The 16124-nt window shown below is 40.7% G+C and overlaps 3 protein-coding genes across 3 annotated transcripts; 1 reads left to right on the top strand and 2 right to left on the bottom strand.

The window, feature by feature from the left end:
- Positions 1 to 2586: 2586 nt before the first annotated feature.
- Positions 2587 to 3595, bottom strand: LOC133019373 (claudin-4-like). Its single transcript, XM_061085823.1, has one exon. The coding sequence runs from the start codon at positions 3556 to 3558 to the stop codon at positions 2743 to 2745; it is 816 nt and encodes a 271-aa protein (XP_060941806.1). The 5' UTR covers positions 3559 to 3595; the 3' UTR covers positions 2587 to 2742.
- Positions 3596 to 6439: 2844 nt separating this feature from the next.
- Positions 6440 to 7724, top strand: LOC133019521 (claudin-9-like). The gene has a single exon (XM_061086030.1). The coding sequence runs from the start codon at positions 6581 to 6583 to the stop codon at positions 7364 to 7366; it is 786 nt and encodes a 261-aa protein (XP_060942013.1). The 5' UTR covers positions 6440 to 6580; the 3' UTR covers positions 7367 to 7724.
- Positions 7725 to 9538: 1814 nt separating this feature from the next.
- Positions 9539 to 15676, bottom strand: rbm41 (RNA binding motif protein 41). The gene is made up of 7 exons (XM_061086548.1): positions 15624 to 15676; positions 14210 to 14326; positions 12779 to 12980; positions 12369 to 12573; positions 11228 to 11727; positions 10009 to 10156; positions 9539 to 9815 (listed from the first exon to the last, which is right to left on the bottom strand). The coding sequence occupies exons 1-7, from the start codon at positions 15629 to 15631 to the stop codon at positions 9673 to 9675; spliced, it is 1323 nt and encodes a 440-aa protein (XP_060942531.1). The 5' UTR covers positions 15632 to 15676; the 3' UTR covers positions 9539 to 9672.
- Between the last annotated feature and the right edge of the window lie 448 nt (positions 15677 to 16124).

The following is a 16124-nucleotide window of genomic DNA, read 5'->3' as shown; positions in this document are numbered from 1 at the left end:
AGAGTCGCACTTGCCAAGGTGAAGCCGGGCATTTCTGACGTTGTATCTGTAAGGCAACAGCAAAAGTCGCATTGATTTGAAATAAATATTATTTATTATATTAGTTATGTTTTTGTGTGAAATTCCTGTTTGTTGGTTTTGTTCTTTGAACACAGTGATTTTGTGTGCACCTGATGCATGGTTAATTTTGTGCACTAACAAAATATATGCCTATGTTTTGAAGAAATAATATTTTATTTGTCCAATTACGAAGGGTTCGGTGAATGCACTGATGAAGCTTGCAGGGTTCAGTACCTCCAATAAGGTTAAGAACCACTGGTCTAAATGATTAAATGATAACAAAACTCCAACTGTTTTTTACTTTTATACTTATATTTTCATATATTTTATACGAATGGAAAACAGATGTTGTGCAATAATGGTTAGGAGTGATACCATAAGATGGTGTGCCTTTAGGCATTCAATAAATTTGGTTATCAAAATAAAATATAAAAAATTAATATTTAAATTTTTTATATTAAATCAGAACTTTAGTTTGTTTAAGTTCTCGCAGGGCCTAACCCTAACCCTAACCCTAACCCTAAGGGAAAAGATAGCCAATTTATTGATTAAGATCAGTCTCATTTAGATCTAGTTCAATTAGAAATCTTAATATTTACTATTAAAGATTACATAATGAACAGTTAAGGTTTATAGAGTTCTTGGCAGTGTAACGGTTGGCAAAATTCACTTATGCAACATTAATGACAGGACAAGTTTAAAAGAAAACATTTATTATGAAAATAATAAAATATAAAAACACAAATTATTAACAAAATATACTAGCTAAACCAAGGTGTGTGTGTGTGTTTGTGTGCGTATGTAAATTAGGGTGCTTTCAGAATGGTGGTTTGACCCCCTAAGATAGCACCCCCATTCTTCTGCAGAAGTCGTTTTACGACATGCAGTGGGGTCTGAGCTAATGAGGTGAGGAGATATGCGGTGTCTGTGAAAATGCTTATTAGATAATGGCAGAGTCTGAGTAGAGCCTAGTTCACATTAACTTTCATTTAGCTTGTAACTACAATAACACCACATATATCAAACTTTAAAAACACCACACAGAATCAAATAAACAGTTTTGCTTCTAGTCTATTCTCATTATTAAGCCCAGTATGTTACCAGTCCTTGAACAGGGAGAAAGTTGCTGTGCGGTCCGCAGTTCGTCCTGGCTTTGAAGTCTCTGGTTCGTGTGGTCTCTGCTTCCGCGGTTCTGTTGAGCTGTGGCTCAGATGCTGGTTCGAAGTTCTTACTTACAGGACACGAATCGCTGCAAGGAGTTCGGAAGATGCTTGAGATACGTGGAGGTTTCCTTGAGAAGATGAGCTGTGCAGCTCGACCTTTGCCCTCCGGTTGTTGGATAGAGAAGATTTGAGCTTCAGGCCGCTGGAGACCAGGGCGCTCTTACGGCAGCAGTAACGGAATACAGTTACTCATAATTTGTATTCAAAATACGTAACGCCGGTACATGTATGCCGTTACTCCCCAACACTGCACACTGCACACAACAGCAGACGGGTTCAACACCACATGTGAGCAGGACACTGGACCTAAAGGGCAACATATAAACACTTTATTGTAAGTCTGTGGGGTCTTATAATAAAATAAAGACACTGTATTTATTTTGTTATGTTCAGTTTTTAAATTGTCCTGAGTCTTGAGGTCAGGTGGGATTCAGGTTATTTGACCAGTGGTGTTTCCTCGTCCTCACTTTTGGAAGTATTTCAAACAGAATTCAGAGCAGCAGAGATAAGTGAACTACATGGACCAGCACACACTGAAGCTGTGAGAAAGACAAACACGAGCAGTGGCGTTTTATTCTCTTTTTTTATTCTAAGAAAGAGAATAAAACGATAAAGATTACAGAAGAAAATGTGATTTTCTTGATTGTGAAACAACAACAAGTCAGTAAATTCATCCACTGGGTTCACACCGATCCACAGAGAAGTAGAAAATTGAAAAAAAAGAAACTCCTTTACAATCCAAACATAACATCTTGGTGATATTAAGGCACAGTGACGATGAACAGTCTCTGACTCATGCTGAGTTAGGTTAAATTGTTAAACTTCACGTGAACAAACTGACGATCAATGAAGGTTCAGTATGAGAAGATTTTCACTGGGTTCACATCACAAAGGTCAGATGTCGGGTGGAGCTTCTCCAGTGAAGGTTAGTTTGCAGAATATTGACAGATGCAGTAAAAAGTACATTTGAGTTCCTTTCACTGAGTGTCAGCAGCTCAGAGTCTAAATGATTAAATGATAACAAAAATCCAACTGTTTTTTACGTTTATATTTATATTTTGATTTATTTTATACAAATGAAAAACAGATTAATGACGTTTCTACTAAACAATTTAGTTTTAACCCATGTAATACAACAATTTGACATCCTGCGCAATTTCAAAATAAGAGTTGAGTGTTGACAGAAGCTGCAGGGAGATGATAAACAGTTACAGTCCCTGTTGTGTTGTTGTTGCTGTTATTGTTCATCATCTTTTTTGTTCTTCCTCTGAAAAGTCCCAACTTCTCTTTACTTGACAAATGTTGCAAAAAACTCAAGAGAATAAAAATATCCACCGACAAATTAGAGAAGACGAAGCGGCAGCGTCTCGTGATGACAACATTTGATTAAATACTTTGTATAAATACAAAACAGTGGATGTACGTTGTGAGTTCAAAGTGTGACGGAGTAGCTGTGACCTCAGACATACTCTGTGATGTCATATCCTGCCGCCGTGGGCTTCTTGGCGCCCTGGACGTGTGCACTGGAGTGGGTGCTGTCGCTGGTATTGCGTACCAGAGTCTGCCCCCTGCTGGGCAGGTTAAGCCCCACCCCCTGCAGGTTGGGATTGCGGTAGAGCTGTGAGGTTGTCCGTACGCCGCTGCCGGACATGGCGCCTCCTACAGGATATGGATACCCTCCAGCGTTTCGTCTCCCACGACCATTGTCCGGCTCGCCGCAGCACGACACACACAGCACCCCCCCGCCCAGCATAGAGATGAGCGCTGAGGCCAGACCAGTGTACAAACACTCTCCCAGCTCAAACTTCATGCTGGAGGGTACGTTGGGTCTGTAGAAGGTCTGGACCACCTCGTGTGTGGTCCACGACACCGGTATGAGCACCAGGAAGCCGGCGGTGAGGAATAAGCAGCCGGAGGCACCGGCCACGCGACTCTTAACCGGAGAGCCCTCCAGGCACAGAGTGCACTGCATCCCCAGGGACGCCAGGGCTATTCCGAGGACGGACAGGACGATGGAGATGACCATGAGGGCGCGGGAGGCCTGCAGGTCGGAGGGCAAGGACAGCATGGAGTTGTAAGTCTCGCACACGAAGGCCCCAGTGCTCTGGTACACGCACTCCATCCACAGGCCCTTCATGCTGGCCACGGCCGTGACGATGTTGGAGCCGATGCGGGCGGAGATCTGCCAGTACGGAAGCAAAGTGGCGACTAGGGTACCCAGTAATCCCACCAGGCCCAGGAAGAAACCCATCAGCTCCAGAGCTGCTGATGCCATGACGAAGACTGAGGTGGAGGAGACCAAAATCTGAAGATAAATGTCAAGAGATCAAAGGACCCGGACATCAAAGTGCAAGATTCTTTAAAGTCAATTGCCAGTGTTCCTTTGAACCCACACTCAATGGATAGAGGGCCCTTTATTTTTAAATAATAACTTCTGTGCATTATTTGTAGCAAATTATGGAATGACCTTCTCTAAATTCTCAATTTATCCATCAGATTAAGATTCCGGACCTTAATATAAGGATTATGAAGAAGTGTTTTTAGATAAATTGGCCATTGGGAGAGTTTGGGGCTTTTTGAAGCGATTTCAACAAAGTTTGCCGCAGGTGTCAGAAATTCCTTTAATCTCAAAAGTACATCAAAGCCAACGTGGACGATTGTTATTCCACCTCAGTCAATAACGTTTCAGCATTGTCTGTTTTTTTAGACGGATGAATTACACAAAAACTGCTGAATCAGTTTTGTGGAAGAATAAGTTCTCTTCCAATCTCTATGATTTGGCAATGATCTGTTTCTGGGAAACTAAACCCACTTGCTCTATGAGGCAAAGTCCAAAAACACACAAACACACAAACACAACAGCAGACGGGTTCAACACCACATGTGAGCAGGACACTGGACCTAGAGGTTAACATATAAACACTTTATTGTAAGTCTATTGGGTCTTATTATAAAATAAAGACAATGTATTTATTTCGTTATGTTCAGTTTTTAAAGTGTCCAGAGTCTTGAGGTCAGGTGGGATTCAGGTTATTTGACCAGTGGTGTTTCCTCGTCCTCAGTTTTGGAAGAATTCAAACAGAACCCTGCGCTCCGTCTCGTCAAGCTCGGGGGGGAATTTGGAATCTGGGGATTGAGCTTGACCGAGGGAGCAGCAGAGATAAGTGAACTACAGGGACCAGCACACACTGAAGCTGTGAGAAAGACAAACACGAGGCTGAAAATCAGATGCTCCTGCACACGCTCTGTCACAGTGGGAACATCCACTGGTTCCTGGGGCACTGGGCACACAAGAGCTGCTGGGAATAAATACATACGGTGGAAGAAAACATATATATGTGAATAAAATACATACAAGCAATAACACATGTACTGTTTCTGATCTCAGATGGTAAAGGTCGTTCAGCAGCTGCTGAAGCCTTTTATTTTCTTTCAAGAATATATCAAACTACGAGTTATAGCTCATATTATTCCCTCTATATCTTGACGCTTGACCCCAACACTATTCTATAGTCTTCATATGTCCTATGGTTTCTATATAAATTTTATTTTAATGTTGAGATTAAAAACACATTATTCTTTTAAAGTCAATGTGGTTAAATCGGTTAAATCTAAATTCCCGAAAACAGAAAAGAAAAACTTTTAGGGGAACATTTATTTTCCTCAAGAAGAAAACTATTTTTGTTGTTCATAGGAAACATCAACTTTTCAAAATTCAGTAGAAAGACAAGCTGAGTCTTCAACAAGCGACTTTATAAGTATATTATATTTATTTTTTAATGTGTATGTTTGAGGGTTTGTGTGGATACTCTCCTGATGTTAATGGTGATGACTGAAGAACTCCATCTAGTGTCCAGACTGAGAATGACGTATGTGTTTACAACAAAAAGTCTCATTCATATAAAAATGTTCAGCCATTTTCGATATGGCAGTTTATAAAGACATTTGAAAGAAAATATTAAAAATATCAGAAATTAAATACTTATTTATATGAAGAACTATTGAAATTTGTATTAGTCTAAACATGATATTAAATATACATATTTACATGTTTGAGGCTGATCTGAATTAGTTAAGGAACCAAATCAAAGTAAAAAGGATAAATTCAATTAACTATTAATTGAAAACATGAGAATGAACAATAGTTTTCTGTTTTTGCTTATGCTTATGTTGTCATAAATACAGAATTATCAAAATAACAATAGAAAGTAAAAAGAGAAGTTTTAATATTTCATAATAACACTTTGATGTAAAACAGCCATTTATTAAAAACGAAACTGCCGAAGATTACATGCTACAACTTTTTTACAGTAAATAAATATGTACTGATGTATTATTGATGTTTAATAAACATTATAAATTATTTTCCTCCTCCTGCTGCTCTTCAACCACAACCTGCAGCCGACTCAGGTGAGTTTCTCACTGTGAAGCTGATGCCTTAACTTTGCATTAATGGTTAAACTGTCAGTGAGATAACGATCCAGGTATCCTGGTTTCCAATTGGCAGCATTTAATTGATGTGTTGCCATTAGCACTAGAAATCAACGGCAACAAAACCAATTCAAACATTAGGAATCTGGAAATTAAGGACCAGTCACGAGCTGAAACTCCTCAGTTCAGATTTTATAATTCTTACCCAGACGACCTACATACCAGTATTGGCAGTGTTGATTTAGTAATAGTAATTTTCATGTGGTGTTGAACCCGTCTGCTGTTGTGTTTGTGTGTTTTTGGACTTTGCCTCATAGAACAAGTGGGTTTAGTTTCCCAGAAACAGATCATTGCCAAATGAGAGAGATTGGAAGAGAATTTATTCCTCCACAAAACTGATTCAGCAGTTTTTGTGTAATTCATCTGTCTAAAAAAACAGACAAAGAAATGCTAAAACTTTATTGGCTGAGGTGGAATAACAATCGTCCACGTTGGCTTTAATGTACTTTTGAGATCAAAGGAATTTCTGACATCTGCAAAGAAACTTTGGTGAAATGGCTTCAAAAAGCCCAAAACTCTCACAAGTGGCCAATTTATCTAAAAACACTTCTTCATAATCCTTATATTTAGGCCCGGTATCTTAATCTGATGGATAAATTGAGAATTTAAAGGAGCTAATTCCAGAATTTGCTATAAATAATGCACAGAAGTTATTATTTAAAAATGAAGGGCCCTCTATCCATTGAGTGTGGGTTCAAAGGAACACTGGCAATTGACTTTAAAGAATCTTGCACTTTGATGTCCGGGTCCTTTGATCTCTTGACATTTATCTTCAGATTTTGGTCTCCTCCACCTCAGTCTTCGTCATGGCATCAGCAGCTCTGGAGCTGATGGGTTTCTTCCTGGGCCTGGTGGGATTACTGGGTACCCTAGTCGCCACTGTGCTTCCATACTGGCAGATCTCCGCCCGCATCGGCTCCAACATCGTCACGGCCGTGGTCACCATGAAGGGCCTGTGGATGGAGTGCGTGTACCAGAGCACCGGGCCCATCCAATGCGGGATCTACAACTCCATGTTGTCCTTGCCCTCCGACCTGCAGGCCTCCCGCGCCCTCATGGTCATCTCCATCGTCCTGTCCGTCCTCGCAATAGCCCTGGCGTCCCTGGGGATGCAGTGCACTCTGTGCCTGGAGGGCTCTCCGGCTAAGAGTCGCGTGGCCGGTGCCGCCGGCTGCTTATTCCTCACCGCCGGCTCCGTGGCGCTCATACCGGTGTCGTGGACCGGGTACGAGGTGGTCCAGACCTTCTACAGACCCAACGTACCCTCCAGCATGAAGTTTGAGCTGGGAGAGTGTTTGTACACTGGTCTGGCCTCAGCGCTCATCTCTATGCTGGGGGGGGCGATGCTGTGTGCGTCGTGCTGCGGGAAGCCGGACAATGGTCGTGGGAGACGAAATGCTGGAGGTTATCTATATCCTGTAGGAGGCGCCATGTCCGGCAGCGGCGTACGGACAACCTCACAGCTCTACCGCAATCGCAACCTGCAGGGGGTGGGGCTTAACCTGCCCAGCAGGGGGCAGACGCTGTTACGCAATACCAGCGACAGCACCCACTCCAGTGGGCGCCAAGAAGCCCACGGCGGCAGGATATGACATCACAGGATATGTCTGAGGTCACAGCTACTCCGTCACACTTTGAACTCACAACGTACATCCACTGTTATGTATTTATACAAAGTATTTAATCAAATGTTGTCATCACGAGACGCTGCCGCTTCGTCTTCTCTAATTTGTCGGTGGATTTTTTTATTCTCTTGAGCTTTTTGGAACATTTGTCAAGTAAAGAGAAGTTGTGACTTTTCAGAGGAAGAACAAAAAAGATGATGAACATAACAACAACAACAACAACAACAACACAACAGGGACTGTAACTGTTTATTATCTCCCTGCAGCTTCTCTCAAGACTCGACTCTTATTTTGAAATTGCGCAGGATGTCAAATTGTTGTATTACATGGGTAAAAACTAAATTGTTTAGTAGAAACGTCATTAATTTGTTTTTCATTTGTATAAAATAAATGAAAATATAATTATAAAAGTAAAAAACAGTTGGATTTTTGTTATCATTTAATCATTTAGACTCTGAAATGGGGGGGGGGGGGGCACTCGTATTCGAATCAGTGCAGATGTTTATGAATCTGTAATCGACCTTTCACAGGGTCAGAGAAGAGGAGTCTGATGTGAGCGGCAGACACTGGAGCTACACTGCAACACATAAACACTTTATTATAAGTATATTGGGTCTTATAATATTTTGTCATGTTCAGTTTTTAAAGTGTCCAGAGTCTTGGGGTCAGGTGGGATTCAGGTTATTTGTCCAGTGGTGTTTCCTCGTCCTCAGTTTTGGACGAATTCAAACAGAAACCAGCGCTCCGGCCCCTCGAGTGTTTCTGATCTCAGATGGTAAAGGTCGTTCAGCAGCTGCTGAAGCCTTTTATTTTCTTTCAAGAATATATCAAACTAGGAGTTAGCTCATATTATTCCCCCATAAAATTACATATGACTTCTTGATGTTTGACCCCAACACTGTTAAGATCACGGTGATCTAAGACTTTTTACTTTGTGCCTCCTGCATGTGTTTTGTTATTCCATGTGTTTCCCCTGTTTATTTATGTTGTCATGTGCTTGTTGTGTTTACGTTGTCAGGCCATGTGTTTTCTGTTATTGTCCGGAGACTCCGCCCTCTGCTGCTTCCCGCTCTTTGTCCCTCTCACCTGTTCCCTATCATTACCCTGAGTGTTTGCCTCATTTGATCACCTGTGTCTTGCCTTTGTTCCTCCTCCTATATAAGCTCAGTCTTTCCGTTGTCCCCTGTTGGATTGTCTCGTTTGTTCCCTGTGAGAAGCAATGCCAGTTTTTTGAGGTCTGTTACCTGGTATGTTATTTGGATTTCTGATTTTTGAACCTCTTTATTTTTACCATTTTTTGGAATTCTGTTTTGCCTTTTTGGATCCTTGTTTTTGCCATTTTTGAAAAATAAACAAGTATTTTTTGCATTTGGTCTGCGATTGGGTCCTTATACTGAGAAAGCCTAACAAACACTCTTCTATTGTCTACATATGTCCTATGGTTTCTATGTATATTTTATTTTAATGAGATTAAAAACACATTATTCTTTTAAAGTCAATGTGGTTAAATCGGTTAAATCTAAATTCCCGAAAGCATCAAAGAAAAACTTTTAGGGGAAATTTATTTTCCTCAAGAAGAAAACTCGTTTTGTTGTTAAATAATAAACATCAACTTTTCAAAATTCAGTAGAAAGACAAGCTGAGTCTTCAACAAGCAACTTTATAAATATTTTTTTTTTATGTGTATATTTTAAGGTTTGTGTGGATCCTCTCCTGATGTCTATTATGACTGAAGAGCTCCATCTAGTGTCCAGTCTGAGAATGACGTATGTGTGTAAAACCAAAGGTCTCATTCATATAAAAAGTCATTTCTGAAATGGAAATTTATTAGACATTTTAAAAAAAACATTAAAAATATCATATATTATTAAATAATTATTTATATGAAGAATTATTGTTCCTGAAAGAAATTTTTATTTCAGTCTAAACATGAAATTAAATATAAATATATATATATTTATGTTTAAGGCTGATCTGAATTATTTGAGGAACCAAATACCAAGTAATTTATTTAAAACTGGAGATAAATTAAAGCAATTTATTAAAAACATGAAGAAATATGAGTTCATTTTTTAAAAATAAAATCTGAGGCTTATGTTGTCATAAATACAAAGTTATCAAAATGACAATAAAAAGTAAAAAAGAGAAGTTGTTTTATTTCATTTTAACAGTTTGATGTAAAACAGACATTTATTAAAAATGAAACTGCTGAAGACGACAACTTTTTACAGTTAATAAATATGTACTGATGTATTATTGATGTATTATAAACATTATAAATTATTCTCCTCCTCCTGCTGCTCTTCCTTCTGTTTCTCCTCCTCCTGTCGCTCTCGGCCAAACTCGACCACCAGCGGTTTCCCTAGCAACCGGTATCCATGGATCAACCGCAAAGCATTCTGGGCCGTTTCAGCATCTGCCAAAGGAAAAAAAATGAATGCATCTAATAACAGAGGCACTGTGGAACATGATGTGAAGTACGGAGCTGAGGTTCAGACCATCAGGACCAACAAGTCCCTGGTCACAGAGGGTCGGAGGCTCCATCCCTCCTTCCCTCCCTCCATCTCCTCCTCCCTCTGTTCCTCCATTACCTCATCTCCCTCCCTCACCTGGCAGAGTGACGAAGGCCTGACCCTTCATCCTTCCCGTCAGCAGCCGGTAAACGACTGAAGGCCCGTGCTCCGGCTCAAACCTGGAGAACAGCGCCACCAGCTGGGCCGCGGACGCCTGTGCACTCAGGTTCTTCACACACAGAACCTACAGCGGGTCACATGAAGACAGACATGACGAGGACGCACACATGTGAGAAGACACGTTGTGGAGTGTGTCTGCATCACATCCTGTTCGTTGTGCTCGTGAACGTCCCCCTGAGGTTACAGCTCAGACATGAAAGTCACATCCACATTCTCATCTCACTCCTGTAAAGACAGCAGATCACCACATGTACAGTCGTCTCAGTCCACAGCGAGTTTCACTCTGACACAAATCAAATCTGTGCGTCAGTGGTTCTCACCCCACTGATGTTAATCTTTCTCAATTCAATACTTTTGAAGATGTCAAAGATCTGCGGATTAAACCCGGTATGTTCTGATGCTCTCATTTTCTTCCTGAGGGACGTCACTGCATTTCAAAGTGTTGAATACGTTTTAAAAGCAACATTTTATGACTGTTTATCACCAGTGACAAATAAAACTGGAAGTCAGATTCAGAATTTAAAGTATAAACTCTGATGGACCACAGTTAGATGGAGGTTTATACTTTGAGGTGATATAACATCTCTTATTGTAGCTCTGTTGCAGAAAATAACGACTGGAGAAGAGCTGAGAGAATTTCTAAACTAGCTTTTGTTTAATACATTTAAATGAATGTGGACTTTCTGTACTAATGGTAATTCTTTAACATATTTTTTTTTACAGTTTTTCTCTATAGAAACATCTGATGAGCTGATTAATAAGATCGTCTTGTTTCCTCCTCAGATTCTAAATAAATAAAGATGGACGACATGACCGGTCCGTAAAAAAGTGAAACCAAAACCAAGTTTCTTTTAGGTTTGTTCAGGTGTTCATGTTACTGATACGTTTGGTTATTTGAAGATATAAAAACATGGTGAAACTTCCGAGACAGCGTCTGATGCTGTCTCGTGATTGGTCGAGTGCGTTTATCGGTGGGAACCTTGATAAAACTACAGCTCAGACTCTGGCTCTAAATGACTTCACCAGCACAAGATGGCGGCGCCCATATCCTGAATATTTTGGAAGGAAGTGGAGATGTGACGTCCATCTTTACTGACAGTCTATGTTTGTGGCCACTAGGTGTCGCTGTCTGTACCTTGGAGGGTTTTCCTGGCTGGTAGCTTCGGAACCTCGGGATGCTCCGGATCCCGTCCTCACATTCACGGTTCTGCAGGATTTCCTCGTCCGTGATCGTCTCGATCTTTCCTCTGAGAGTCACTGGCCCCGCCTTCGCCGCTCCATCCAGACTGCCGATTGGCTGGTTGATCTTCATCTTTGTCGGAGGAGCTGGTCGTGTCGGCTCCTGTTTGTGTTGCTGCTCTGAGGCGTCTCCACCGGACTCTGGTTCCTCTGATGATCTCCTGTTTTCATCCTTCGGTGCTGAGAGATTCTCTGTCCTGTCTTGTGATTGGTCGTTCTCTGTCTGTGAGGTCTGTGATTGGTCAGATAAAGTTCTGTGTGTGGACACTTGTGATAGCTCCTCCTCCCAGTCCTCTGAAGACGCTTGTTGTCTCTCCGCACTGAGAACGTCTCTGTAGAGAGTGTCCATTTGATTGGAGGACGTTGTCTGCTGTTGTCCATCGTGTTTATCTTCCTCTGAGGAGAGAAAACACATCAACTTCAATGAGATAATCTGATTTAAACAGTGTCTCACTTCTGTTGTTTCATATAGATTTATTCATCCTGTAATAGATTCTGTCAACACAGGCCATTTATCAAAATTTTATACATATTTCTTATACTCTACATTCTAACTTCTTTAATTTATGTGATAATTCCACGATCATAGATTTGTTTGCTTGCTGATTTTATTGCTTTTGATTTGAAAGATGTTTATTTCAAATAGAAAATTAGACCAATTTTACAATGAGTCAAAAGTAAAAACAACGACTGCTTCTTAAAAGAAACAAACTCCAGTATGTTATGAAGTAAAAAACAACGTATTTAAGACTTTAATAACTGATTTGAGGATGTATGGAGGCTTTGATTAAAGGCCTGATATGTAGATAAGATCATTTTACCTAATTTAGCTTTTAATCCATCTATTCTCATTTACTTTAAGCAGTGAATAAACCTGCTCTTTTTTCTTTTGCATCTATTATGTTTGGGCTTGAGTGGCTCCATCTATTCATTGTCTTCCTTTATATCCAAGGGCAGGATGTAGTGGCACCAGAACTAAGCAGTAAGTCCCAAACAATCTTCTCCACATCTCCTGACGACTCTCTAGCTTTCCGTACCTCGGTGGTAAAGTGCAGAGAGGAAACCCAGCCGCTCGTTTCCCTGGAACAGAGCTTGTTCGATCTCCATCTCCCGGCGTGACAGCGGCTGGCTGGTGGCGAAGCGCTGTGGGCGGGCCAGGAGCTCGTCCCGCGCTTCGATCTTGTCTCTGATCACCTGGAGACGCTGCTGCTTTGCCCCCGGAGCTACGCACACTCCGTGGGACTGTGTGGGCAAAAAGACAAGCGTCAGAGATTGGTTTAGGGTCTGGTTTATATTTAGCGTGTACTTCTGTGATAAAGGAAGTTCGATTTGGTCGTTAAGAGAATATATATACATATGCAAAGCAGTAGAAAATGGGAGAAGGGTTTCACACAGAATAAAGGACACCGGAGTTGTCAGGAAGCTCACTGTCTCCAGCTGGTTTTACCTTCTCCATCGCCCCAGGTGTGTCTCTGCTCTGCCACACCTGGATCTCAGCATCAGTGAGGCCCAGCTCCCGCAGACCGGCCTGCTCCTTCTCCCCGTCCTGCAGGGCCTGGAACTGGGACAGGCTCCTCACTCCGGCGGCCTGCTCCCCGAACGGCTTGTAGAGCGCTGCTGGGGCGAAGCACTTCTTCTTGGCTAGACATCTGTGAAAAACAGCATAAATATGAGCGTGAGATTGTGTAAACGATGACATAGGATCCACTCACAGCTTAAAAGAGGCGGCTCTGTGGGACTCTGTGAAGGTTACATAACAGAGACTTGACTGACACTTTCATCCAAAGCGCCTCAGAGTCACAAGAGTGTTGGATTTTCTTTTTATACCCACAGAGGATTCTGGTAGAGATGATGCTGCAGACACTCTGTTCCCACAGAGCAGAGACAAACCAGCAGGTCGGATTTTCTCAGTTTAATCTATGTTTGTTTAGTGTTGATTGTGAATCGCTGCTGTACAATTCATCCATGTACTGTCACTAGGGTTGCAAAATTCCAGGAATATTCAAAGTTGGAAACTTTCCATGGGAATTAACGGGAATTAATGGGAATTAACGGGAATTAGCAGGAATTAACGGGAATATACGGGAAATGTTGTGGTTATTTATACTAACTGTATTTAGCTTGTCATATACAGACATAAATATAAACATTTTGTTGTGTCATAGGCTGATTTGAGCCCTGAGGAAACTTTGGGCACTTGACAATATGCTTCTGCATCGTTGTGTCATTCTTAACATAGGTCTTTGCACAGTATTTGCAAATGTACACAGCCTTTCCTTTTACATTGGATGAGGTGAAATGTCTCCACACATGAGATAGTGTACGTGGCATTGTTCTGTAGAATAAGATGAGAAAAAAGTTTGTAAAAAAAACACTTATGCAATGCCAGAGATATAAATAGTTAGCCAAACAATTGGAATCGTCTGTAAACATATTTTACAATTGATGGATAAATGAATGGAAATAGTCTAGATGAACAGATGAACAATCCTCAATCAGCATGCTAATATGTTTTCCCAGTAATATCATGGAAACTTACCTGACTAGTCCTTCACTCTACAGCAGGCCTCAGTAGCCCTGCTGTAGAGTGAAGGATGCTGGGAGTTATCTGTGCATGTGATGGAAGAATGACCAGTGGAGGGTTGAAACTCAACGTTCCATACGTCTTTAAAATAGAGTTTTGAATGATGTTTTTATTGCTCAGCGTTTAATTTCCCGAGCTTAATATTCCCGTGGAAACTTTCCGCCCCTTTGCAACCCTAACTGTCACCATCACGTAATGAGAGGGTTTAAAAACTGTATTCTTTTAAAACTACCATGTCACATTTTCATTCTAATAATAAAATCCCTCCTCAGACACAGACAGATGTTCTCTGACCGTTGGAAGTCCACGTCGGTGTGAAGCTGCTGCAGCAGGAGGCTGTGAAGCTGCCGCTGTCCCTCGGTCTCCTGCTCCTCCAGCAGAGGACCATCGTCACAGGGCTGCCGGCTCACTCTGAGGAACACAACACGGAGAGATGATCTTACAACAAAACTCAAATCCTCATATCACAGGATTCTGTGTAGAAACCTGCTCACTGTACCACACCCAAACTGTTAATGTATCAGAGCAACTAAAATATATAACACAGGAAAAACACATTTTGTAGAAGTAAATAGAAGCTATGCAAGAAGATAAATACATCATTTTATCTTAGAAGATGAGTGTGGGGCGGTAGATTATTTGCATTTATTGAATTATTGGATGCTTAGTCAAATAAATGATTCAAACCAAGAAGATATTCAGATTACAATCTCCTATTGAAAAAAGAAATACAAGTTGAAGTCTGCGCATTAACCAACAAATTGACTGAATTAACCCAAAATATGAATAAATGTCGGAGATTTTTCTTTACTTTTAATATGTAGTTGGGATCCATTTAATATCTTCTTGTGCATGAAGCCATTGTAGGGCAGTTTTTTTTACAAGGAAATTTGATAAATTAATTTGTATTTTAATTTGTCAGGTAATGTTTTCTGTCAAATACAATCTGGATTTTAGTTTACTTTCAATACTTATCATATGATATTAAATATATCATTTGGTAGATTTCATCAGTAATTTCTCACTCAACCACGTATTTACAGTATCTGACGTATCTTAATTACTTTTAAACATTTTACAGGTGTAATAGTCCAAACAAAAACTGTAAAATGTATTAGTCAGCTGATGATTTATTATTTCCCTTATATTAACTTTCCTTGCTTTGCTGTCCAAGCACTTTGTAATATCTGTTTTTAGAAAGTTCTGCATTAATAGAGGTTATTATAATTATATTAAATATGAACATAAATAAAAGACACGTGTTTCTCCAGCTGCTGATACAAACCACCTTCACCAGTTTAACACACAGAGGAAAAGATACTCATTTGCTTCTACTACTTTTAACTTTTAGATTTCTTTATAATTCGCTTTATTAATAATTTCTCAAGAACCCGGATGAGCACAGATGCTACACGTGAGTCTATGCTAAGCTAAGAGTTAGCACAGTACGTTAGAATAAAAGTAAAACGTCACATTTAACATGTTTTCAAATCAAAACATAAAGCGTAGCCAGCTAGCCACTGCTAGCTTAGCAGGCTGCGGCTATCTCCATGACAACAGCGCTGCCAGACGTGAACTACGTAAAACGTACGCAACGTAAAGTTATAATTAAATTAACCATGCAGTAAAAACGAGTTCAAAAATAAAACAAAACACAGTTTAAATATTCAAACTGGTGTAAATGTACGTGTGTGTGGTTTGTGTTTACCTTCGCATGCTTCCGTCTTTACGCTTCCGGTTCCGGCGAATGGGGCGCAAGGGATCATGGGAAATGTAGTAGATTCACGGTTTGAGGCCCAAACGAAACTCAAGTGCGATTTTCTCTCATTCTGTACCTTCTGGCTGAAAAAGAAACCGACAACAAAGACTCCAGGTTCATTTAGAGATCAAAAATATAAATATATTATATTATATTATACATATTATATAGAAATAGATGAGATGGTTTGGATCACCCTCATTATATTTCCTTCATGTAAAATATGAATCCTGAAACGTGCCACACCCTGCTTCATTACCCGGGGTGTGGTGCTATCTGTGCTCGACTGTGTGTCCCGGTGAAACAGGCAAAATGCTGCAAAGCCTCACAGAACCCCCCCACTCTCCTCCACCCTCCCCACCCAGCCCCAGTGTCCTCAATTAGCCTGCTGGCTGGCTGGCTGGCTGGCTGACGTCAGTAAAGGTGACAGCAGCGGCTCTTCTCTCCACT

The sequence above is a fragment of the Limanda limanda genome, chromosome 14 (genome assembly GCF_963576545.1).
Source record: "Limanda limanda chromosome 14, fLimLim1.1, whole genome shotgun sequence".
Classification (NCBI taxonomy): domain Eukaryota; kingdom Metazoa; phylum Chordata; class Actinopteri; order Pleuronectiformes; family Pleuronectidae; genus Limanda; species Limanda limanda.
This window is presented reverse-complemented; position numbering and strand designations above follow the sequence as displayed.

Excerpts from the sequence above, each read along its gene's own strand:
- rbm41 (XM_061086548.1), bottom strand. Across the intron at positions 12,981-14,209 it reads ACCGACGTGGACTTCCAACG|ATGTCTAGCCAAGAAGAAGT; the intron begins GTCAGAGAACAT and ends TGTTTTTCACAG. Across the intron at positions 11,728-12,368 it reads CTCTGCACTTTACCACCGAG|AGGAAGATAAACACGATGGA; the intron begins GTACGGAAAGCT and ends TTCTCTCCTCAG.
- LOC133019373 (XM_061085823.1), bottom strand. The coding sequence starts at position 3,558 with ATGGCATCAGCAGCTCTGGAGCTGATGGGTTTCTTCCTGGGCCTGGTG.
- LOC133019521 (XM_061086030.1), top strand. The coding sequence starts at position 6,581 with ATGGCATCAGCAGCTCTGGAGCTGATGGGTTTCTTCCTGGGCCTGGTG.